Raw genomic sequence first — 26,125 nt, 5'->3', positions numbered from 1 at the left:
TCTCCTCAGGTTTACGTTTGTTTACAAGGCCCTTCACAACTATTGTGGAGCTCCGAATCAAATGAGACCCAGGTGGCCACACAGCCAGGACTGCCTCTGTATCCGGCCATTCACGGCTCTAACACACACAGCTGCCTCCAGCACGGAGCCATTGTGGCCGGTCTCTGAGGGTTCCCAAAGCCACTCACAACCCTCCCTCCACCAAGCAATTCAGCTCAGGCCATCCCTAAGAGGGGCGGGCTGGAGCTTGAATTCCCTAAGGGCCTGAGGGAAGCTCTCTGCTCAGCAGTTTTGGAGGGCACCTTGCCCAGGCTGCAGGGCTGGAGAGGGAGCCTGTGCGTGTACTCACATCTCACACCCGAACCACTCTCTAAGGATTTCTGAGGCTGAGTAAATACCATAAACCCTTGCCTTAATTAAAGCCCCATAAAAAACCACTCGTGAAGCTAAAAGGCTAGTGAAAATCTGCGAGTAGCGGGAAGGAACTAAAAAGCTAGCGAAAGTCTTCTGCAAGTAAGGAACAGCCTGAAGCCAGAGTGAAGGCTAAACCAAGACAAAGCGAGCAACCGTCTCCATTCCTGCTAGAAAATGTCGCTTTTGTGATGATTTTCTCTGATACTCCCGAACAGATAGATTACTTCCTTCCCTAGCTCCACTCTCTGCAGAGAGGCGACCATATTCTCATGCGTTCATTCGTTAAGAGTGTCTCGGTGTCTGAGACCTATCCTCACTGTGCCCACAGCAGACTGATTTAAAACAACAGACACGTCTGCTCTTGGCACATGCGCAAAGTATTGGTTTCTCTTAGCTTCAGAGAAAGATGTGCAATGGATTCAAAGAATCAACATTGGGGGAAAAGAGGACACAATACTTCCCAAATAAACCCACAAAAGCATTTGCTTTCTTTTGCTTTCCTGGAAGCTGCGGTTGGCTTTCCATCTCAAGTTTCTGTGTTTGCTGCCTGGTTTTCCCCCGCGAAATGCAGACCTGGGGATATGCCCACGCATATGACATCTTGTAATCATAATTCTGCCTTTACTGCCCAGCGCTTTCTGTAGGTTGGTGGAAATAGGGACCTTCAACCCCTGAAGAGCCCACTCACAATACCTGCTTCACGTTCTGCCTTGTATACTAAACTTCATGTATTTCATAGGAGAAATAATATGTCCTTCTAGTAAATAAACACACACCTCAAGTCATAATTCAGTGTCCATAGAGGCAAGGGGAGATTTAAACTTTCAGAATCTAAGAATAGGAGCTGGAGAGATGGCTCAGTGGTTAAGAGCACTGACTGCTCTCCCAGAGGTCCTGAGTTCAAATCCTAGCAACACCACATGGTGGCTCAGAATCTAAGAATAATTGTAATCAGGCCCTGTGACTTGGGAATAAAATGGAAGATGGATCTGTTTGTAGATCTGTTAAAAGAGATGGAAAGAAAGCCGGAGGAAAAAGATTAATTTCAAACTCAAGTTTGGTAATAAAACAGGAACCATTACCAGCTTCAAGCTCAAAAGCCCTCTGAAGAAGGAGAAAACAAAATATTTTCCGTCTGAAATAAAACTTCTAGGCTGATCAGAAACACATTTGGAAGGCTGGGGACGTAGCTAAGTGGTAGGACATTTGCCTAGCATTCAAGGGGCCACAGGGTGAATCCAGTCCCTACTACAGCCTAAAACTCCAATTCCAAAACAAACTTGAGACTACATCAAGAATAGAGATTCTGTTCTATCCCAGAAGCTTAGGTTTTAGACTGCACTCATGATCCAGACAAACTTCTTTCTTTTATAATGCTGGGAACCAAACTTTACACTGGAAGGTAAACACTGCTCTTACTTAGCCGTACCCCTAAGCTGTAACTGAACATTTTTATTTCTCTGTGTGTGTGCATGTATGGTACGTTTGGGTGTGTTTGTGTGAGTGAGTGTGCCTGGTGAGTGCCTGTGTAAGTGTACCTTGTGAGTATGTCTGTGTGAGTGTGCCTTGTAAGTGAGTGTACTTTCTGAATGTGTCTTGTGAGTGTGCCTTGTGAGTGAGTGTGCCTTGTGAGTGTGCCTTGTGAGTGAGTGTGCCTTGTGAGTGAGTGTGCCTTGTGAGTGAGTGTGCCTTGTGAGTGAGTGTGCTGTGTGAGTGCGGGCACATCTGTGACAAAGCATCCCTATCAGAGGACATCTTCGGGCATTGGGTACCCTCCTTCATGCTGCTTGTGACACAGGTTCTTTTTGTTCTTTGTGGCCACTTAGGGCAGGCCAGCTTCTGGGGATCCTCTGTCCTGACTTGTCAGCTTGCAGGAATCCTTAGGATGCCAGACATATGGGACTCAGAGTCCTCATGCACTGAGCCACCTTCCAACCCATAACAAATGCCTTTTTTTTTTTTTTTGGTTCTTTTTTTCGGAGCTGGGGACCGAACCCAGGGCCTTGCGCTTCCTAGGTAAGCGCTCTACCACTGAGCTAAATCCCCAGCCCCAACAAATGCCTTTGAATACACCAACCAGTGTACTTGTAGTGCTCTGCAATCCAAGAAATACCACGGAAACAGCCTGTCATAATAGTAAATTCAAAATAGTGTTTATTCATCTTATGGTCTAAAAAACATTTTTGAGACATGATGTTCTGTTTTGTTTCTGTTTTTCTAGACAGGATCTCTCTGTGTAGCCCTGGATGTCCTAGAACTTGCTCTGTAGACCAGGCTGGCCTTGAACTCAGAGATAGGCCTGCCTTTGCCTTCTAAGTGCTGGGATTAAAGGTGTACACCAGCACAGCCCTGCCTGAGGCGTGGTTTATGAAGTCAAGGTTGACCTTGTTAAACTCCTGATCCTCCTGCCTCCCAAGTTGTGAGATTGCAGGCACGAATACCTGCTAAGACTCCAAAAGTGATAGTTGAGACAGACATTGAAAAGGATACAGGGCTCAGTGACAGAGAGAGAAGAGAGAGGCACTAGAGTTTTCAGTCAGGCATGGTGGTGTCGGGTATCATACAAACCCAGTCCTTGGACAACGAAAGCAGCACGAGGGTCACAGGTTTGAGGCTTCCTTGGGTTATATAGTAAGATCTCTCAGAGAGAGGGGCACGGGAAAGGCGGGGAATTGGGGGGGGAGGGGTAAAGGAGAAAGGACACAGAAATAAGACAGATAAAGGAAATTTAAACACACAAATATAAACAAATAGAGAAATGTGGTTTTAATTGCTTAAGGGCCTTGTAAATAAATAACATTAGCCCCTAAACAATGAAAGTGCAGCCCAGAGCAGCAATTATGATGCAACCTAACATTTATTAAAAAAAATAAAATGTAAAAGACTGACTGTTGTAAAGGGGAGGGGGACCACCCATGACTCTTAACAAGGAACACAGCTGTGTCTATTGTAGTCTAAACCTCATACTGATAACATTCACTGTCACTTGGGCTCCCAAGTAGCCCAGGCTGGCCTTGAACTGCCTGCAAATCGGAGACTGACCTTGAACTTGTTCTCTGGTCTCCATCTTCCCAGTAGTTAGAATTACTGGAGTGAGCTCATTCCCAGCCTCGCCATCCTCCCAGCTGTTGAGACAGAATCTTACTTTGTAGCTCAGGCTAGCCTTAAAAGGTTCCCCCTGCCTCAGGCCCCCGAGTAGAGGGACTGCACATCCAGCTCAAGTGTTCCTTACCCATCTTGGAACATACTCGGTAGCTGAAGCTGGCTCTGAACTTTTCATGTTCCTGCCTCAGTTTCTCGGGTGGCAAGGCCAGCAGGGATGGACCAGTATTTTCTGCTTCCTGTTCCATCAGTTGCTGGATTAGACTCCTAGCTGCATACATATTTATGCAGCCGTTTATCCCATTCCTTACCCACCATGGTGGACTGCATCTGCCTACTCTGTAAGCCAAGATAAGCACTTCCCCTGTAAAATGTTAACTAAATGAAAATAGAAACCTAAGACTCAGGCCCTAGCTTGGTATAGTGTTTGCTTAGCCTGTGTGAAGTCCTGTGTTCAATTCCCAGTGTTGCAGATAATAACAATAGGGTACAATGAAAATGTTGCAACTGGGGTAGGATGGAAATGTTGCAACTGTTACAACAGGAGAGGAAGTAGCATTACCTTAAGCCTATAATTGAGGAGCTGCTTGGGGAGATGAAAGAACAGTCAGAATGGCCCGGATTAGAAGAAACGGTTGGAAGGTCTGAGAAACTAAGAATTCTCATGGCATTTCCTAGCCGAGTGCTGTAAACAACGACCTTGGCATCTCTCTACTTTCTCTTCTGCACTTTCAGGTACGCAGATGGATCAAGAGCCCCATGGTCAGCGTGGACAAGCATCAGAGTCCCAACTTGAAGTACACTGGCCCCGCTGGGGTGCATCTTCCTCCCGGGGAGCCAGACTTCGAGCCTGCTCTGTGTCAATCATGCCTAGGTGACCACACTTTCCAGAGGGGGATGCTATCTCCGGAGGAGTCCCGTTCCTGGGAGATCCAACCTGGGGGTGAAGTAAGTTCTTTATTTTTCTGGGGGCATGTTGTTCTGGAATTTGAAACCTTTTTCTTGTGTTTGTGCCAGAGATATCAATTTAAAAAAATTGTATATTCATGCTTGTAAGGAGGAAATAGAATCCAGAGTTTGTTACACTTTTTTATTTCCTCCTTTCTCCTTTTCCTCTTAACTTCCTTTTCTTGAGTTAGATTCTGACTATGTGATGCTGGTTTGGTCTGGAACTTGTTGGCTTTAAATTTACAGTTCTCCTTCCTCTGTCTCAGGGATAAGATCATAGGTCTGCAACACATACCTGCTGTGTTTTCCTTTTTAAAAATTATGCTTACTGTGTGTGCAAGCATGCACATGCACATGTGCGTTTGTGTGGTGCGTTTGTGTGGTCTACGTGTGTGTGTGTGTGTGTGTGTGTGTGTGTGTGTGTGTGTGTGTACTTGCATGTGCACCTTGACACACACATGGAAGTTAAAGGACAAGTTAGGTAAGTATCATTCTCTCCTCTACTATATGAGTCCTAAGGACTCAGGTCACTGGGCTTGGATCAAATGGCCTTCACCCACAAAGCCATCTCACCGGCCTCCCTCCTGCTGTGTTATCTAATTAAAGTCAACCTTTAATGTAGGTTGGGGCTGGTGGAAGTATTGTGCAGAAGGTACAAAGATTTTCTATGATTTACATTTCCTTCCCCGTGCAGAGGATCCTCCATTATCAAGACTCCCAGCAAATACATCATCATTCCTCAGCATTGTGGTTTTCGTTGAGATTAGCTTGTCCCTGTTGTTGGTTTGAGACAGGGCCTTATGTATCCTAGGTTGGCCTTGAGTTCTCCATCCTCCTTCCTCAGCCTTCTGGCCGTTGGGATCATACCCAGGTGCACCCAGCTTTGGTTCGTTCTCGGTGCTTTGGCCATGTGCCATCCTGTGGAAGAACATTACTATAGCAGAAGATGCCCCGTTCATCACGTAATAATCACCCTCCCGACTCCTATGCCTGGAAGCCGATGGTCCTTCTACTGTCTCCATGGGTTTGCCTTTCCCTGCTACGGAACTGAACCTTCTAGAGCTGTGTTAGGTTTTGTGATGCTCAACTACTGCTCATGAGTGGCTGGTCATCCAGAAATAGGTTCTTTATTCATTCCTGTACACGGTCAACTTTTAATGATGTGCACAGCAGATCACATCCCTCACCGATGGACTTGCTGCCGCCGACAGTATTTGGTTCAACACACCTTGACCCACTCACAGCTTTCTCCTGCAACTCTAAAATAATTTGGGAAGAGAGTCCTTTTCCTTTTTGTTTCTTATTTTTGTCATTTTAAGGAAGATAAGATAATAAACTTATCACACAGCTTCTAAAATTGAAAAGATTAAGGAGTTATATTTAAAGACTGAGGGTTAAGATAATGCTATGTTTTTAACTTGGAATTTAATTAGGCTTATATTTATTTTATTTTATAAAACCACATAAAATCTATATGTTATTTTCATTATCTTTTTTGTTCATTTGGGGTTTTTTTGTTCATTTGTTTGTTGTTTGTTTGTTATTTTTGAGACAAGGTTTCTCTTTGTGTAGCCCTGGCTGTCTTGGAACTCAGTCTATCAATCAGATTTGCCTTGAACTCACAGAGTTGGGATTAGAGTTTCGTGCCACCAGGGCTTTTGCTGTCAGTACAGTGATAATGAACCCTATGGTGTACGTGTCTTTAATCCCAGCCCTTGGGAGGCCAAGGTAGGTAAGGGCCAGCCTGATCTATAGAGCTAGTTCCAGGGCAGCCAGGGGTACACAAAGAGAAATCCTGTATCATCATCATCATCATCTTCTTCTTCTTCTTCTTCTTCTTCTTCTTCTTCTTCTTCTTCTTCTTCTTCTTCTTCTTCTTCTTCATCATCATCATCAACAACAACAACAACAACACCCAGTCTAAAAAAAAAACTTCACCATTATTATAAAGCACACCATTTGCAGACCTCCCAGTGTGCTGTTTCAAGCCAGTGTGCCACCAGAGGGTTACTTTAGCAATCACAGACACCCTCTTTTGAAGACAGTAAGCATTTCCCACAGATAAAGGATTTGTTCTAGATGTTTACAGGTTGAAAACATGGACCCTCGGTTCTTGACCCTGGGACATCATGCAATGTCTTCCATGGAAAAGTCATCCTGGTCACTTCTGTGAAGGGATCCGAGGAAGAAGCATATCCGAAGCACTCCCCCCATCTGTAAGGACGCTCACTGTAAACACTGGTCTTAGTTGGTTTACGAACTGGCTAATCACAGACTCAAACTCAGACTCAGCTCCGGGCTGGCCACGAAAGGCAGATTGTTGTCCAGTACTGAGTGTTTTTGGTTTTACCCTCACAGTGTGGCCTGCTGAGGCAGTTCTGTCCATAGAGAATGCAGTCACTGGGTGGCCCAAGAAACAACAGGCCGGGCTGTGTTCTGACTAACTTCTATTTATAAAAATCTCAACCAGTCCTCTGGCTAGGATTTGCAGGTTTCTCGAGTTCAGAGCATGTGACTGATGGAACTAGAGATAGATTGATTTCCACACCAGAGGAAACAGTAAATTAAGGACTGGAAGGAACTTACGCCAACACTGTACTCCATCCCTCCACTCTGCTTGGGAATGAAGGTTCATCATTCTCAAATTTACAATACAGCAGCTACTTCTCAGGCCTCTCTGGCTTTTGGTTACAGTCCCTACCAATCAAGAAGATATCTTTCAAACTTAAAACAGAGTTATATATAGTTTGTATCCTTTTAGAGATAAAATGGTGAAATAGTTCCTTGAGAACACAACTCTGTCCTTTCCATTGTTTGATATATTCCCTATGCATGTATTTGTGTGTGTGATGTGTACGTATGTCTGTGTGTGCTCACAAGCTACCAAGCACATGTGGAAGTCAGAAGACGACCTGGTGGTTGTTTCTTTCCTTCTGCCATGAGGGTTCTAGGGATCAAACGCAGGTCGTCACCTATACCTGATGGGTCAGCCATCTTGCCTGCCCACCTCTGTCCTTTGAAACTGAGGGAAGACAAAGCCTTTGAAGGTTGCAGTGTGGAAGGTGACGCTTGGTAGGCAAGTCCCAAAGTCATTCTCCTGCCATCTCCTGTCTGGACTGTCCTAAGGGAATCATGGACTTACCTGCTCAGCACTCGCATGTAAAAATTAAAGTAATACATGCTTGCCTTTGCACTTCTTTCCAGAGCCAGCCTGGAACTCACAGATCCCTGCCTGCCTCTGCCTGCTGGGTACTGACACACATAAAGAAAGGCCTGCGTCACCACACCCAGCTGGGATAGGATTTTTTTTTTTTTAAGAAGAATCTTTTGCAAATGTAAATTTATCTGTGCACGCTTTATTGGGATCTGTATCCTCTATGCCCACTCTGGCCTAGGTCAGTAGATCAAGTTAGTCTAAGGACAGCCTTGCAAACGTCATACAATAGGTCTAAGTCCTCTAAAGTCTCAGATCCTAGCGTGGGCATTTAATGACCTACAAATGAAAATACACTCCCTTTGATGTATTTATATTAAAAAAAGAAACACAAAAAAGGAGGTGGGAATGTTTCATTTTAAATAAAATAAGAAAGCAAAAATAGTTTTAAATTCCTTTATGAGTTATATTTTTTCCTGACCTTAAAAAAAAAAATTCATTCTAAACACTGCCTTTAACGGCCAATGGCTAAGAGTCATACTGCACTTTGTGCCAAGTCTACCCACGGTCTAGTTGTGTGTTTTCCCATGGAAGAAACTAGAGTATTCATATTGCCACCAAACACCCAAGAATAGCAATACTGTGATATCACTGGAATCGCTATCTAAAGGGAACTGTTTATAAATTAAACAGATCTTCCTGTGGAGGAAAGATGATAACACGGTACTGGGGAAGCTGGTACTGACTAATTAATGTACTCTGGCCACATAGCACCAGCCACAAAGCAGAAACTCAAGTGTATTGTTAATGGTGATGCCGTGTGTGCGTGCCTGCGTGCGTGCCTGCCTACATGCAGGCTTTGAGACAGGGTCTCTTTCTGTAGCCCTGGCTACTCTGAAACTCACTATGTAGAACAGGCTGGCCTGAAACGTACAAAGAGTTCACCTGCTTTGCCTTTCCAAACCAAGCAGGAAAGCGGTGTGCCACAGAGACTGGCATCCCAGTGTTTGCTCAATAAAAGCATGTGGCTGAACACAGTCACCAGCTCTGCTTTACTCTGTGTCTCCCAAGTCACCTTCAATGGCTGCAGCATCCTCGACAAAGCAGAAGAGAACGCTTGGGAAGTTGGGTGGGGAAAGAAATCTGCAGTTGAAGCAAATATATGATTGGATCACCACAGCAGCCTGAACAGTCAAGGTTGCTGCCCCCCCCCCCGTACCCCACCTTCAATGACAGAAAACACTCATTTCCGTCGTAGCTGTCCTGAAACAAGGAAGGCCATGGTATTAGAGGTCGGTAGAAAAGCGTAAGAAACAGCAGGCAGGTAAGATAGTACAGTTCAAAAGGATCATAAAGTAAAATATCAACCTGGAGAAAAAGGCTGCATGGTTGCACGCATGGTTCCAAAGGACCAGGAGGTTACAGGACAGGACTAGAGATGGTTCAGGCTGAGTTTGTAGCACTGTAAAGGGAGTTTAGCAGTGGAAATGCCAGGGGAAAAAAAAACAAGAGCAAAACCCTGGAAGAATCAAATGAGGACATTTCATATTGATGAAGACCATTGCCTGAGGACACAAAACACTTGCACACAATATCACATGGAAATATCTAGAACAAACAGACAGCAGTGCAGACAGACAGATGTCTGGCCAATCAGGTTGTGCAGGCAACATCTACTTCAGGGAGATGGACGGAAGTGCAGCTCAGTGGTAGGGTGCTTGCCCAGTGTGTATGAGGCCTTGGGTTTAATCTCCAAGACTGAAAAACAATGTAAATACTGAAAATATGTATGTAGAATGTTAATAAAACAAACGGGATAGTGGTGGTGGAGGCCAGTAATCCTAGCACCTTGGGAGGGGGGCAGGATCATGAATTCAAAGCCTCCTTACATTACAGTGCAATACCTGTTCCAAAATGATTGTATAATAAAAGAATTGGCTGTGACTTACATAGATTATGCAGATCCACGCGTATATGTTTGCATATAATAAACCTGTAATATAAATTATCTGAGGCAGGCATGGAACAGTTATAAAAATCAGGCCAAAAATTGCATCATGAAGCATAGCTCATCAAATTCCTCCAAACACCGGTCGTTCAGTTTGGTAAAATTAGAAACCGGGAACAATGTGAAAGCTAACCAGTACCTCCAGCCAATTCACCCACCTGTGGTTCACGATCACACTTCCTGTCAGCTCTGGGAGCACAGGAAGTGCAGGGGATTCAGAACTATTTTTAGCAGTTGTAATACCACCAAGGAAATGGGCTCCGAAACCTTCCTTTTCTCCCTTTTAAATAATCTGTGGCAGTCCTGGGGGTTGAACCTGTCATGTCAGGCTTGTTAGGTGAGCGCTCTACCCACCGAGCTGCCCCGCTTTTCTCTAACCCATCGTGCCGGATACCATAGTGGAAATGGTAGGAAGAAATGGAAATGCAAGTGGCTAGCCAAACTGTAAACCCATACAAAATTGGTTATGATGACACGCAGAAAGGTCAGCAAGAAAGGTCAGAGCACAGAATAGTGATGCAAACCAGAATCGAGTACTTGGGGTGGGGCAGAAGGATCAGGACTTACTAAGGTCATTCTCCCCAGCTGTATAGCTAGTTCGAATCTAGCCTAAGATAGATGAGACTGTCTCAAAAGAAGGGGGCTGGGACATACTGATGTGTCCCAAGGTGTATGTAGAACCAGAGAAATTAGTTGATACATTATTTTGTATGGGTTTGACTCATTGGTGGTGGTTGGGGGAAAAGGGCAGGTAAAGATATGTTAAAGATATATTAAGAGTTATTGGGGGCTGGAGAGATGGCTCAGTGGTTAGGAGCACTGACTGCTCTTCCTGAGGTACTGAGTTCAAATCCCAGCAAACATGTGGTGGCTCACAACCATCTGCAATGATATCCCATGCCTTCATCTAGTGTGTCTGAAGAAAGTGATAGTGTACTCACATACATAGAATAAATAAACCTTTAAAAAAAAAGAGTTATTAAGGTCACAGACAGGCAGGCAGACAGTAGCATGGTGGAGGTGTCAGGGACAGTTCAGGGTCTAGCACAAGGGACAGACAGCATGGTAGGGGCTCCGAAGAGAAAACCAGGGGTGAGGGAGGGGTCCTTGTGCGGTAGCCATCTGGGGGTAGTTTCATAGCACAATAATCCTGCTTCTCCGATTCCCAGGCAGGAGGGAAGAAAGGGGGCCGTGTGGCCCCCAACCAATATTCTCTTGGATGTAAAATCACTTTCCCAGGGGAGAAATCCTGCCACCTGGAGTTCTGTTTGCTTGAGACTTGCGAGTCTTCTCCTGTCATCCATCAGTATCTGCAGGATGGGAGAGTATGGGGCAGGCATTCGGGCCTGAGCCACCGCTGGATTCTACTGTACCATGCCTACAGTTCCAGTTCATGTTTAGTCACACAAAAAAGGAATGGATGAATGGTTTTACCGCAATAGGAAAAGAGGGGACCCAAAGGAGAGTGGCAACCACTCAGACTTCTAAATTGGCATAGGGTTAGGGTGGGGCCTTCCCATCTAAAGCTAATTATCAGCTGTAGGGGTGAGGCACAGTCCAGTAACTATACTGGTATGTCTAGGGGGTGTTGCTGGGTCCAAGCAGCATGCTGGACAGCATTCTGAATGAAATGAATTAGCCTGCAAATTAGCAAGGGCCTATCTATGGATCTAAAGTCAAAACAGTTATTAAAAGAATAATCACAAATGTTAGTCAGAAAGTTTGTGAAGAGTTTTGAATTGGAGTTATGGAGAGAAAGGGCAGAGAAAGAGTTAATGATAGAAAGGCATCAAAGCAGGGAGGTCATGGGGAAGGCAGTCAAGGTCGTACTAATAGTGTTGCTATAGGCCTCCTTAAAGTTAATCCTATTAAATTCTTCTTGAGTTACAGAGCAAAAATGATACATCACATGCAGAGGAAACTGATAGATTTGGCTACATAAATGGCTAAAATAGATGTCTTGCTTAGTTTTGTCAAATTGACACAACATGCAGCCACGTGGGAAGAGGGCAAGTCAGGGGAAGAATTACCTCAATCAAATTGACCTGTGAGAGATTATCTTGACTAGTGTGGAAGGATCCGGCCCACTGGGTAGCACCATTCGTAGGCATAAGGGTTCAAGATATATAAGAAAAAGCCATGAAGGTGGTGCCTGCCTTTAATCCAGAGGCAGGAGGATCTCTGTGAGTTCAAGGCCAGTCTGGTCTACAGAGCAAGTTCTATGACAGCAGGGGTACACTGAGAAACCCTGCCTCAAAGCACACACGCACATGCACGCACATTCATGCACACAGACACACAGACACACAGACACACACAGAGAGAGAGAGAGAGAGAGAGAGAGAGAGAGAGAGAGAGAGAGTCAAGAAAGAAAGTGTAGAATGAAATAAAAATTATGAATCCCACGCTAAGGAAGAGAGAAAGAAAAAAGCTTAGCCTAAGTCAATACACAAGCCAGTAAGCAGCCCTCTCCATGGTGTCTGCTCCAGGTTCCTAACCTGACTCCCCTTAGGGATGGACTATTAACCGGAAGCTTTAGCTTCCCAAAGTTGTTTTTGGTCTTGATAACAGGAAAGCAGAGTAGGGACAATTGCTCAATGCAGCTGTGGCTTTGAACCTGTAACATTTTAACTCTCCATAAGTTAATGGGTTTGAGACATAGTCACACATGGGCCAGATGGGCCTTGAACTGTGTAGCCAAGGATGGTTCTAACTCCCCATCCTCCTCTCTCTACCTCCCGAGTGCTGAGACTAAAGGCCTGCACACTTAGCTACTCTCCTGTTTACAGACAGATAACAGGACTTGTAAACGTCCCTCAAACTGCTATGGTGCTAACGACCTCCTTGGGATTAAAACGCACCTGAGGTCAGTCAAAAAGGACTATGGCTTTACCTCTGTTATCTGGGGTTTTAAGACCATATTAATATATTACTCGTGAGTTTGTAGTAAACAACACAGCTACCAGGAAACCCACCTGTAGAAGGAAACAGTTGCAATTCCACCATACTGGGAGGAGGTCAGGCACCAGACAAAGATGGTCTGTCACCATGAAGTCCTTCTATCGCTGCAAAGAAAGTCTCTGGAGAAACTCTGGCTCCCACAGCACCCTCATTTGCTAAGTCTGTCAGGCTCTGGATCTCGATGAGGTCCTAGCAATCAAGAAACTCAATGCATTCATTTTCTCACGACCTTGTGTCCTCCAGGGCCTTGCAAACATGAGACACAGTTGGTATGCAGTATGCTCCTCCCCCCACACCCCTTTGCCTTTATTAGTTGAAGCTGAAATTTTGCTCATGCAAACTTTTCTAATACCAAATGGAGAGGCTAAGCAAAAACCCAGCGCGGCCCAGGCTGGCTGTAAATCTCCTACATTCCAGCAGCTGCCTGCCAAAGGTTTGGGCTGATTCTCATTAAGTCTACCCTCTCATATGGGATAGATTTGGCTGAGTGAGGATTTCCTCAGATTCCAAGTCCCCTGTCTGTCTCTCCACTAAGCCAGCTTAGAAACTGCTGACTCAGCAGGCAAAGGCTATGCGTACTTTTAAAGGTCTAATTGAAGTCACAATCCTCTGGAAGGAGCCCGGCCATATCACTACAAACAAAAGAACTAATATCGAAGTTTTGACAAGATTAAATGTCAGGCCACGGGCTCTTCCTTCTCAGCAGTTTACAAGAGGCATCGACAGAAGACCCTCTTTAATCAGCTAATGAATTAATTAATCAGATTTCACGCAGTTTGGGGCCAGAGTCTAATCATTGCTATTTGTTCAGTGTCACCTCCCTCCTCCAGGATACCTGTGCTCACAAGGATGCCCAGTGACTCTTAGACCCCCTCTCTCTCTCTCTGAATCGCTGAGCTCAGGAGCCTAGCAGGTTTGGAAGGGAAAGGTTCTGTCAGGGAAGTTTCCATCTTTGATGGACTTCTCTGACATTGTGAGTTTTTCTGTTCTTTCTTCAAAAAGTACTCTAAAAAAATATGCTAAAGTCAGCCAGATGGCGTTGGATGTTTTTGGTCTCCTTTAATTTATATCATATTTTTATGAAGGTTTGTATGGATTTAAAACACACACACACACACATATTTCAAAATTAGTTGCCCTCTTTGAAAGTTTTCTGTTTTTAATATGACGTAATAGAGTCTCCAAGGATATGGGGGTCAGGAGAATTCTAAGTTTGTCACCTACAGTTGTCACTGTTTCTACCCCTTATTTTTCTTGAGAAAGTCCTATCACAGTAAACAAAGTTTGAACACTAACAGAGGAGCAAGCCCTGTGGTCTTGAACTCCTGTAGCTGAGAATGACCTTGATCTGCGGGTCTTCTCATCTCCACATTCTGCCATCACTGTCATTATGTCATTAATTCTGGCCAGCAGGGCAGGTTTTATATGGAACTGGAAACAGAGCCCAGGTCTTTGTGAGTGCCAGCCACTCCAGCAGCCTGCCGTCCAAGTCACAGCGCTAGCACAGAAGCTCTCCTAACTTAAAATCCTAAGGATAAACAAAAAAAAAAAAAAAAAAAAAAAAGATAAAATCCTAAGGATATCAAAAGGAATACTTTCTGAAAAGCCATGACAAATATTTTTTAAGATGCCCTCTTAGGACATGAAAACCCACGGAACTGTTCTTGCCAATGTTTGTTTATACATAATTGCTATAAACAAGATTGGAGAAAATAATTTAACCCTGAAGGCTTACAATTCTTTTCTCTAGAAAAGCAGCATTTTCAACTTATTTATTGTGGTAAGCAGTTTGTAAAAGTAAAAACTCTACTCTTTCTCTCCGAAGGTTTGTAGTTCTTTTCCTCTGGTTTACAGTAACCTGAAATGGCCTAAGTACCCCCAATTCAAGCAATTCTTTTCAGATAAGAACCAGAGAAAGATTACCTTGCATCTAGTGCTCCCGCTCTGAGCTGGTAGGGGTCTATAGTTTCCACTGCCGGGTTTCACATGTCTTTCAATATAAATCTACTTGGTTGGTACTATAACAGTTCTTCTGACCTTTCCTATGTTTAAAAAACATAAGTTTTTTCCAAACAATCACATTATTGAAAACTTTAAAACCAACCTGATAATCTGATTGCTTTTGTGTATGTATTCTCTCCCCATTTCACTTGTATATTTCTTTTTGCACACCACTGTTTTTACTGTGTATAGATAATGTAAACTTATCCTTTTCTCCACTTAACCTTTGGCACATTCATATGTTACAGTATAAATCTGATGACTAGCATTATGGGTAATAGTCTACCAGCTCTACCAGATGATTACGTTATGTAACCATAGACCCTAGGATTAGCACTTTCTTTCTTTTTTTTTTCTTTTTTGAATAGGCTTAAAATTATGGGGTGTTTCTCACTTGGAATAATCTTAGGATAAATTGAATCTTTGTATAAATTCCCAGGAATCTAGTGGTTTGAAGATAATAATGGTGATTCAAAAGCCTTTCCAGACCAACTTTAGACAGAGTTGAATCAATAAAGGGGAGGTGGGGGGGGGGGGTGGAGTGGGGCAAAAAGCCTGCCCGCTGTAGAAATGAACCCACCCCACCAATGCTTCTGCTTCCTTGAAGACCATGTTTTAATTTTTTGTCCATGATTCACCATTGATTTGATTTAATTAAGAAAGAGACAGAACAGTGCTCTGTGCTCAGTCTGGCATAGAACTCACTACATTGCCCACACTGGCCTCAAAGGCACGGCAATCCTCATGACTAGGTCTCCCAATCGTGTTAGGGTTAGAGGTGTGAACCACCACACACCTGCCTTTGTATTTTTTTATTATCAAAAAATTTAAAAAAAAATTTTTGTTTTAAATTCATTTTGATTCTGTTTAACAGTTTCTCTCTCTCTCTCTCTCTCTCTCTCTCTCTCTCTCTCTCTCTGCATGATTGGGTTTTGTAATTCACTTTAAACAATGTAAAATAAATTATTTTCACAGAGATCTAAATTTTCTTTCAGTCTTATCTATGGTAAGATTTTTCTTATTATCAGTCTTGGTTATTAAATCCACAAGGTGATCTATAACTTCTGTTCTCTTTCTAACAGAGAAGAAATGTGTATTAGTGGGAAGCTAAATTAAGCATATTGTGCTCCTCGCATACATAGGTCAAGAAAGCCCTGTTCCCAGCACCAGAGATTCACATAAAAGGATTCTTGTCCAACTGGCTTTCTGTCTGCCCAGGAGGCACATTTTTGTGACCTACAAGATAACCAGGACACTGGATTCTCTTTGTCAATCATCCCGAATTTCCCTCCTTTGGTCCTTGAAGGTCATCTCTTGGAAATCCAGACCTGCCCTTCCTCAGAGGTCAGAGATGAGAATCTAGACAGTTCTTCTAAGAATGGGGAAGAAGGAACAGAATCCAGGTCACTCTTATCTCTTCAACCACCAAACAAACCACTGCTTTACGGACCAAGCTGGACAGACTATGATTAACTCAGTTAAAAGAATGTTAGGGCCAGGACACTGGGGCAAGACACATTCTGGCTTGCTGTACCCATGGATCTGTCCTGTAAATTCTATCCAGCTCCCATCCAGCTCTCAGCCATGAGTTTGGAAACAGGCAGGAGACTATCTAGACTGATCAGAACCTAAAGACTCTAGCTGCTATCCTCTGCCCTGTTCTACCATCCAGTAGTTAATCAGGCTGAGATTTGGCTGCCTTTGTGTGTGAGTCAGTCTTTCTGACTGCTAAGGGCTTTATTCATTTTAGGGTAGTCATTCCCTGAAGCTACATGACTTTTTCCCCTCTATAATAATATCGATTTAAAAATATTACTTAGAAATAAGTAATTTTAAGTTCATTAAAATTGTAAAAGAAGACATTTTACAAATTACAAAAAAAGTACGAGAATTTAAAGGATAGAGCTGATTTTTATCCTACTTGATTTTCTTAAGGACATTGTTTCTCCTTTTTCTCAAAGCTTATGTTTGCTTGGACTCTGTACTAAAGTGGTAGGATTTAATTTGTCAAGGAGCCTCTCCACAAACTGTTCTATAGGGAAAAAGATTTAGAAAAACTAAAAGGGATTTGGGGAAAGATTATGTATGTATGTATGTATGTATGTATGTATGTATGTATGTATATATGTATGTATATATGTATGTATGTATGCATACATGTGCACGTTGACATCGGCTCTCACTATGGAACCCCAGCCGGGAACCTGAAACTCACAGGATAACCCAGACTCTCTTGCTGCAGCTTCCTGAGTGCTGAAATCACAGGTGTGAACCATCACACCCAGCTGCAGTAATTTATGAAAGTAATATTTTTGTCAAATCGTTAATTCTAAAATTCACCTTTAGGGACCTGGCAAGATCTTTCCTCACGTCTGTTAAGGGAGTTGTCAGGTATGATGTGCTGGCTGTAAGTGGCTCCTTGCTGCTTCTAAGTCACGGGAAAGCCAACAGTTCTTCATTCACTCTGCTTCTACAGAGAACCTAGGATAACTCCTAAATTTTTTAGAAACACCTATCAGCTGATGGTGTCCAGAGTCAGTCAATGCTCCAATTTTCATTGGTCACTGATGTTAAATCCCTTCGTCTTTGAGAGCTGGTAAAGGTGATGTCACTAGACAAGATCCTAGCAAAGTTCAGTCTGTAAAACATCGTCTCTTAGAACAGCAGTTCTCAAAATACTCATGGGAGGAAATACAGGGACAAAGAGTGGAGCAGGGACTGAGGGAAAGGTCATCCAGAGATTGCCCCACCTGGGCAACCATCCCGTGTGCAGCCACCAAACCCAGTCACTATTGCTGATGCTAAGAAGTACTTTCTGACAGGACCCTGATATGGGTGTCTCCTGAGAGGCTGTGCCAGAGCCTTACTGATGCTCTCAGTCAACCGTTGGACTGAGAAAGGGGTCCCCAATGGAGGAGCAGACAAAAGACTGAAGGAACTGAAAGGGTTTGCAATACCATAGGAAGAACAACAATATCAACCAACTAGACCCCACCCGAGCTCCCAGGGACTAAACTAATGAGTACACATGAAGGAACCCACGACTCCAGCCACATATGTAGCAGAGGATGGTATTGTCCAGCATCAATAGGAGGAAAAAGCCCTTGGTCCTCCTGTGAAGGCTCATTTCCCCAATGTAGGGCAATGCCAGGGTGTTGAGGTTGGAGTGGGTGGCTGTGAGTGGGAGAATCCTCATAGAAGCAGGGGGAAGGAGGGGAGCGGGAAGGGGGAAAGGGAATAACATTTGAAATGTAAATACATAAAATATCCAAGAAAAATAATAATAAAAAGGAACAGCAGTTCTCAACTTTCCTAACGTTGCTTTAACACATCACCTCATGTCGCCCTGACCAGCCTAATCACAAGCTTAAGTCATTGATATTTCATAACTGTAGTTTTGCTACTGTTATGAAGCCTAATGTAAATATCTGTGCTTTCTGACGGTTTTAGGTGAATGCCTGTGAAAGGGTCATTTGATATCTCAAGGGGTGGGTACCCTCAGCTTGAGAGCTGCGTGTTGTCTTTAAAGCATCATGTGAAATCAGGAATCCACGCTCAGCTCTCTTCCACGAAGGACGAATTCCCATACTGAGTTAGACTTCCGCCATCCACATAAGAATATATGAACTCTCTTTCAAGTCCAGCCAGATTTCATGGCCTGTTATCTATGATCCTGGTTTACTTTTCCAATGTTCCTGAACCTTGACAGCTATAAATACACAGTCACAATAAACATGTGCCTTTTTTTCCCCCAATGGGTATTTCCTGTTGTTTTCCCATGGGTTGATGTTTAAATGATGATTTCAGTAGGATCAGTAAATATCTATGTGAAGAATTCAAGAACTCAGCACCTTTGGGAGGGATAAATAAACAGTGGACAGGTGGCTCCCTACTTGAGAAATACAGGTTAGAAGGCTTTGCAGATTAGAAAATGCTAAATCTATTAGCTTGGGAGGGTCAGAACCAAAAAAAAAAAAAAAAAAGAAGGAAAGAAATTGATGACAGTTAGCTTGCTCCTTGGCTTAGAGTTGCATGAATCAGCAGTCCGAGTTATTTTTAGAACACGTGAAATCTGACCTCAGCATGAAGCCAGGCCTTTCAGGTAGAGAGATCACAATATCCTGTGACCAGAAACTGGGATGCAGAGTTTCCCCAAGGTCTTTCAGGTAGAGAGATTCCTAAACAATACACTGCAACTAGACACTGGGATGTAGCGTCTCCCCCTAGCCCTCCAAAGGACCTTGTTAGTTCTTAAAAACTACTTGAAAGTTTCTGTCGTGGGCTTGACAGTTAAGTCCCCAACACAGTGCTTCCTAGGAAGAAGGTTTACTGCCCAGAAGCCAGGTGATCACACATATATGTAAGCGGTATTTAGGGAAAAGTGCCAGTGACATAGAAGGGCATATTGATTTTTGTTTTGGGGGGATCCATGGAATTTTCGTAGGATAGGAACCTAAGCCAAGAAATGAGAGCTGCTAAACTAAAGAAAGATGAGGGGTTGGGGATTTAGCTCAGTGGTAGAGCGCTTGCCTAGCAAGCACAGGGCCCTGGGTTCGGTCCTCAGCTCCGGAAGGAAAAAAAAAAAGAAGAAAGATGAAGAAGATAACCTCACAGAGGGGGCCTATGGAATGGTGTGGTGCCTGGAGCAAGCAAAGGGCAGCTCCGTTGAAAACAGAATTCAGAGCACTGACAGTTTTCAAAAGACATGTTACATAATTCACCGATCCTCAGAAAGTGAGGATCCACTTTGACTCAATCCCAGAAGTGATACATAGATAGGAATAAATAGTAGTAAAGAAAGAGGTGGATTTCTGACACTCTTCCACTGGAGGCTGATGGCTTTGGATTAAGGTTCATGGCTCTGGTCATAAGGATAAATATATTGGAGATTTACTACCATAAGATGGGTTCTAACAAAGACAGAGAGAAAGATGCCAGCCCTAAGAGAGGCGAATTTTGGTTGTTTTTACAGACATATTGAAATAGTTCTTACATTTTTAAAATTAAATTCATTTATCTGGAGCTGGGGGTAGAGTATGTTTTTGCCAGGGACTCTTTTCATTGTCTTTTAATTTTCTGTACATTGGTGTTTTGCCTGCATGTGTACCTGTCTGAGGGTATTGTGTGGACAGCTGTGAGCTGCCATGCGGGTTCTGGGAATTGAACCTCGCTCCTCTGAGGAGGAGCTGGTGCTCTCCACCTCTGAGCCAACTCTCCAGCCTCCTAAGCAATTGTGTGTGGGCTACTTAGTGTGAGTACTGGGACTGAGTTTTCTGGAAGAAGAACAGCACATGCTCTTAGCTGCTCAGCCATTTCTCTAGCTCCACCCCTTTAATCCGTCTTCTTTTTTTCTCTGTAGCCCTGGCTGTCCTGGAACTCACAGAGATCCACCTGCCTCTGCCTCTGGAATGCTGGGATCAAAGGCATGCACCACCACACCCAGCTCATTTGTTTTTGAGACAAGGTTTCATGTATCCCAGGCGGGCCTCGAATTTCCCACATAGCCACGGCTGTCCTTGAGGAACCAGTGGCTCTACTTCCACATGCTGGGATTGCTAGCAAGGACAGGCACACCTATTCTGTGAGTTGCTGTGGCTAAAGCTAGTTCTTCTTTAGCCTGAGTTATATCTTCAGCCCTAATGACTACACTCGCATTGACTCTTTACCAAGATGGACTGTTACCAGGTGGGTGCTTTGTGTCTGTAATCCTAGCATTCAGAAAAATGAAAGAGGAAGATTGTGACAAGCACAAGGCCAGCCTGGGCTACATAGTGAGTTCCAGGCCACCCTAGACTACAAAGCAAAAGCTGGTATCAAAAATCCAAATTGAAGAGGCAGGGAAGATCTCTGAGTTTGAGGCCAGCCTGTTCTATCAGAGGCAGTTCCAGAATGGTCAGGGCTACACAGAGAAACCCTGTCTCAAAAACAAAAATTGACAATCCCTGTGGGTGGTAGTAACAGTTTTCTTTAATCCTAGGGCTCAGGAAGCAGATGCAGGCAGATCCCTGTAGGTTTGAAGCCAGCTTGGTCTATAGGGTTTCAGGACAGCCAGGACTATACAGAAAAAAACCTGTCCCAAAAACTAAAACAAAACAAAATCAAAGTTGATTCAGTAATATGGCTCAGTGTTTAGAACACTTGTTGCCAATCCAGAGAACCTGGATTGAATCCTTTGTCCAAGCTCTGATGGAAAGAGAGAAATGACTTCTGAAAGTTACCATCTTACCTACATGTGTCACACACACACACACACACACACACACGCACACACTAAATGTAAAGAAAAACAATATAAACGATAACAACCAAAAAATTGAATATGCTAGCATTAAAGATTTGGACAAATCTGGGCTGGGGATTTAGCTCAGTGGTAGAGCGCTTACCTAGGAAGCGCAAGGCCCTGGGTTCAGTCCCCAGCTCCGAAAAAAAAAAGAACCAAAAAAAAAAAAAAAAAAAAAGATTTGGACAAATCTGATTATACCCTCTTGGCTACCCTCAATTTCTAATTCTCTTAGTAGTGAAATCCTAGCAGTTCTGAGGACTCAGTTGTTTATCAAAGATGACTGCAGAAGTGATGGACCCGTTTCACCGATTGAGTCTAAGCTGTATGAATGCCATGAGGTACTTTAATGGATGGGTCATGACTATCTTGGATAACAGTAATAATTAAAATAAATCAGAAATACCGGTGATGAGTGAATTAAAAAGCAAAAATGCCTGGGCCTGTTTACAAATGCAAGGGTGAAAGTGTCTGTAATCACAATACTGGATTTAACTGTATGACATAAACTTGGCACTGACTTCTGTGCTGGTAAGGAAGAAGTGTAGGTCAGGGGCATGACTCAAGTGTCTCCTGGATGGTACATCCGTGTAACACCTGCTGCCCAATCAGTTAAGCTGCATGCAGCTTACTTGTCTAGACACAAGTAACCACATTATTAATCTTAGACATCAAAACCAGCCTCTGGGGTTAATGGGGCTCACTTCCTCCTTGGGACATGGACCTGGCCTTTAATTCATAAATGTGTGCCTTTTCTGTTCAGCGTCTCAGAAGTGGTGGCTGTCCTTGTGAGTCCTGTGTTTGTGGCTCTGCGTAGGCAGATTTCACAGAATAGGCCCCTGTGATGAGCAGCAGTAGTTTGAGGGGGAAATCCTGGCTTCTTAATTTTCACCCGGGGACTTTCGTCAAAGGAGGGATTTCCCCATTGTTGCTCTGTTTCCTTGTTTCCTTGTTTTTCACGCCTTACAATAACAAGTGTTCTCAAAACAGTTACCCTGTCCTAGTGACTCTGTGGGTGGTAGGGCTGGGAAGGACTAAACTGGGGTGCTGACGGAGGATTGCCCAGGGCAGCAACACTTTAACCAGCCTGACATTTCACTAGACACATTGCCTGCCATGGTATTACTCAGTATCTTTTGTTTTGTGTGACAGTGTCTCACTATGTGTCCATGGTTTGTTTTCATGCTAGGTAGACCAGGTTGGTCTTGAACTCATGAGATCTGCCTACCTCCGAATACGGAGATTAAAGCTATGCTACTATGTTTAGTAGAATTTAAGGTTAGAGATGTAGCTCAGTTGGTAGGGGTTGTTGCATCTTTAATGCCCGGGTTTCTGTACCCAGTTCCATATAAAACCGGGCATGGCAATGAATGATTATTTTCCAACACGAGATTATATAAAAAAATGTATCAATAATACGTAAGTAATCAAAATAAATACATAAGTGATCACCGGTCATTGTATATGTCAAGTTCATACTTATCAGTTAACTTCTTGAGTTTCTCATTTATAAGCTTAATTATAAAATCTTAACAGTGTTGCTGTGAAGCTCAGGTGAGATGTTTGGATGTTGACTTAACTTCTTCCTGCTTTTATTCTTCTCACAGGCCTTCCCCAGCTTCTTTGTCATAAATAAATAAGAATAAAAAAACCAAATAGGCCAGTCATGAAAATGACAAGGCGGATCTGAGCTGTGGGCACAGAGGCCCGCCGGCTGCTGTCCCTCCCTCCCCTTGCCCTGTGTTTCCACTGGATAGGTTTGTTCCCCTACAGGTCTGTGTTCTGGATCTTTCTGCTCAGCAAACACAGAATCGAAACAAGGAAGTAACAGAATGACTGAGTGAGCTGATGTTGGTACAGTTTTTACAGAAGAGATTTTTTTTTCCCCCTAGCCAATCAAGGTTCTTATTTCTGGATGTCATTTAGCAAACCCCGTGTGTCTTAGTCAGGGTTTCTATTCCTGCAGTGAAACACTATGACCAAACACTAAGTTGGGGAAAAAAGGATTTTATTAGGCTTACACTTCCACATCAAAGGAAATCAGGCCAGAAGCCCACATAGGGCAGGAACCTGGAGGCAGGATCTGATGCAGAGGCCATGGAGGGTGCTGCTTACTGGCTTGCTCCTCGTGGCTTGCTCAGCCTGCTTTCCGATAGAACCTGGACCACCAGCCTAGGGGTGGCACCACCCACAATGGGCTGGGCCCTCCCCCATTGATCACTAGGGGAGAAAATGCCTTACAGCTGGATCTCATGGAGACATCTTTTAGTTGGGATTCCGTCCTTTCAGATAACTTTTTTGTGTTTCAAGCTGACATAAGACTAGCCACTAGCCAGCACACTGTCTCAAAAAAAGCAAATACACACAAAGGAAGATAATGAACCTCCTTTACATTCATATATATATATATATATATATATATATATATATATATATATATATATATGTAAACATGCACTAGGGTAATTTAATGTCACCCATAGATTAATGAGACTATCTTAAAGATCTTTTATGATATGGTTGTGGGTTTTGGTTTTGTTGTTGTTCTGCAATAGGGTTTCATACAGCCCAGGTTAGCCCTGAACTCCCAATTTACAAGTTGCTGTCTTGAATGGTGATCCCCCTGCCTGTCTCCAATTCTGGAATTCCCGACTATGACCCCATACCCCAGTTTCTGGAACTTTCTGAGAGCAAGCCTGTTTATATCATTCATTAGGTTGGGAGTAATGAACAGTACAGATGGGGAAAAAAAAAACCCTGATAATTTGATTTCTGCAAGGATCGTGCTATAAAACTATAAGGTGCAATGAAATGTTTCCAAGTCACATAATGAATCGTTCCAGCTATAATTTGATCATTTATTTTTAATACGCCTTCACCCAAATAATTTAGCAATAAAACTTAATCTTTGGAGCATTTAAAAATGATATTTAAAAATATTTTGGAGAGGCTGCTGAGGGGCTCCTGTGTAGTTCAGGCAGGTCGGTATGGAAGTCAATAGCTGAGGATAGCCTTGAACTGACTTTTCTTCTCAGTGCGGAATTTATTATTTTCTCATCAATCCATAATTGTATATTAATCCATCATTATCAATACATATTTCCCATATTCATATATATAGAGACCAAAAACTTAAAAACAAAAACACTAGGAAGGGAAAAGGATTGTATCCATACATATTAGCTTTTATGTTTCCATTGTGTAAGTGTAAATAAGTGTAATACATTTGGAATTGTGTAATGTAAGAATTTTCTCATACAAGTGTAGATTGCACTTAATGCATGTTTATTTGAAAGAGTCCAGAGCCGAGTGGGGAGTGGTGGAGCAGATCTGTGATCTAACACTCTTGATGTTCACACAGTGGGGTTGTCAGTTTCAGGATAGTCTGGATTGCACAGTGAGACCCGTCTCAAAAAAATAAAAAAATATACAAGAGAATCATTTAATGTTCGTGTGGGGTGTGTGTGTGTGTGGGGGGCGGGGAGAGACAGAGAGAGAGAGAGAGAGAGAGACAGAGAGAGAGAGAGAGAGAGAGAGAGAGAGAGAGAGAGAGAGAGATTGAGAGATTGAGAAAGATGCATAAATGTGTGGGAGCCAGTAGACAACTTTGACTGATGTTCCTTTGGATCATTTACCTTGGGTTTTTTGTTTGTTTGGTTTTAGAAACAGGGCATCTAAATGGCCTAGAACTCACAAGTACCCTATGCTGGGTGACCTTTGAGCCCCAAAGATCTACCAGTCTCTGTCTCTCTAGCCCTGGAAGTACAACAAGCATTCACAAGCACACCTCCTTTTCTATGTGGGTTCTGAAGAGGACCGAACTCAGACCCTCATGATTACAAAGCATGTTCCTAGTGAGCTGTCACCCAAGCCTCAGAGTATATTCTCCAAACATCTGTTCTACATGTAGGCGAGATGCTAAGACTAGTAAGGGCCTGAGCTTTCCAAGATGTCCAGCCTTTTCATTTTAGATTAAAAACCAACCAGACACCTGAGTTCAAGAAGAGCTCATAACCAACAGGAATTATAAAAGGAGCTAATAAAGGTGGCAGGCTGTCCCCAGGCTGTTTCAGAGAGCAGTTGATTTCGTGTTTCTTATCTGCAGGCTGGAGCTGGCTTGGGAACCCTGGTCAGTCAGTGAACACTTTTGCACATGTATTTCTTTGGATCATTTACCAACCGAGAAGCTGATGCCTTGTTGGAGGGGAGTGTAGTAAGAGCTGCTTTTCTTTTTTTTTTTTTTTCTTTTTTCTTTTTTCTTTTTTCTTTTTTCTTTTTTCCGGAGCTGGGGACCGAACCCAGGGCCTTGTGCTTCCTAGGCAAGCGCTCTACCACTGAGCTAAATCCCCAACCCCAAGAGCTGCTTTTCTTAGCAGCACAATACAGTGCTTTCTGTTGGGTGGGACACTCTGTCCAGATTTCCTTTGTACCAGATGGCTGTCTCCCAAAGCCCAAAGCTTCTGGGATCGTTAGGAATCCAGATGTGCTCACTTCTGTAGTTCAACAGGAGCAGGAGGCAGAGTCAGCCTTTAGACTCTTGATAAACGCGGTTAGGCACACTTCTAAGGTATTTGATCATTGGTGATTTTGATCTGCAAAATCAGTGCTGTGTGAGGTTTTAAAACATTTAGATCTTAAGTAGATGAATGGCTGCTCTGTGGATAAGGCATTGATGACTCACTCCTGGGTCCCAGGGTTCAAGGCTTCTCTCATTTCTTAATTCATCAAACTTGTCCACAATTCAACTACACTGTTTACATTTGACAAGATAATTCATTTTGTTTGTCAGTAAGTACAGTGCACTTTGATTTTAGGAAAAAAAACAAACTATGTCTTCACTTCAATGTGCCCCAGATTGGAGATGTTTATTAAGGCTGCTCTGCCTTATTTCCCACTTGTACCAATTAAAAATACTAATTATTTCCATGCTAGCATTCCAGGACCATCTTTCTACTCATGAAAGTTTTTTGAAGGAATCGACATTTTAAAAAAGACTGGTTTGGGGAATTAGTCTGATTTTCAAATGGTTTGTGTCTGTTCTGGAATTCTGCCCTGTAGGAAGGGGTCATCAGCATTCCTTGATCTACACAGCATGGCTGTAATTGTTTTAGAAAGGGACATATCTCCATCCTGCTTCTAACAATAAGGTTTTCATATTTATCCTTATCACATCTATGAGAGTGAGCAGACTATTCTTAAAACCAGCTATTTTCTAAGACCTAATGGCCGCTTTCTGAATTCATAAATCAACCCCATC

General features: G+C 43.2%; 1 protein-coding gene across 2 annotated transcripts in view; it reads left to right on the top strand.

Moving 5' to 3' along the window:
• Positions 1-26,125, top strand: part of Sgk1 (serum/glucocorticoid regulated kinase 1) — a 117,496-nt gene that overhangs the window by 43,746 nt on the left and 47,625 nt on the right. The window contains exons 1-2 of one of the 2 annotated variants that reach the window (XM_039109489.2): positions 4,022-4,158; positions 4,252-4,464. In XM_039109489.2, coding sequence (XP_038965417.1) covers positions 4,129-4,158; positions 4,252-4,464 — 243 coding nt within the window. In that variant the 5' untranslated portion in view covers positions 4,022-4,128. Of the gene's footprint in view, positions 1-4,021; positions 4,159-4,251; positions 4,465-26,125 lie in introns of those variants that run through there. The other variant, XM_006227723.2, reaches the window with a different exon arrangement.

Source organism: Rattus norvegicus, chromosome 1 (genome assembly GCF_036323735.1).
Source record: "Rattus norvegicus strain BN/NHsdMcwi chromosome 1, GRCr8, whole genome shotgun sequence".
NCBI classification, from domain to species: domain Eukaryota; kingdom Metazoa; phylum Chordata; class Mammalia; order Rodentia; family Muridae; genus Rattus; species Rattus norvegicus.
The sequence above is the reverse complement of the archived record's forward strand: the minus strand, read 5'-3'. Positions and strand labels throughout refer to the sequence as shown.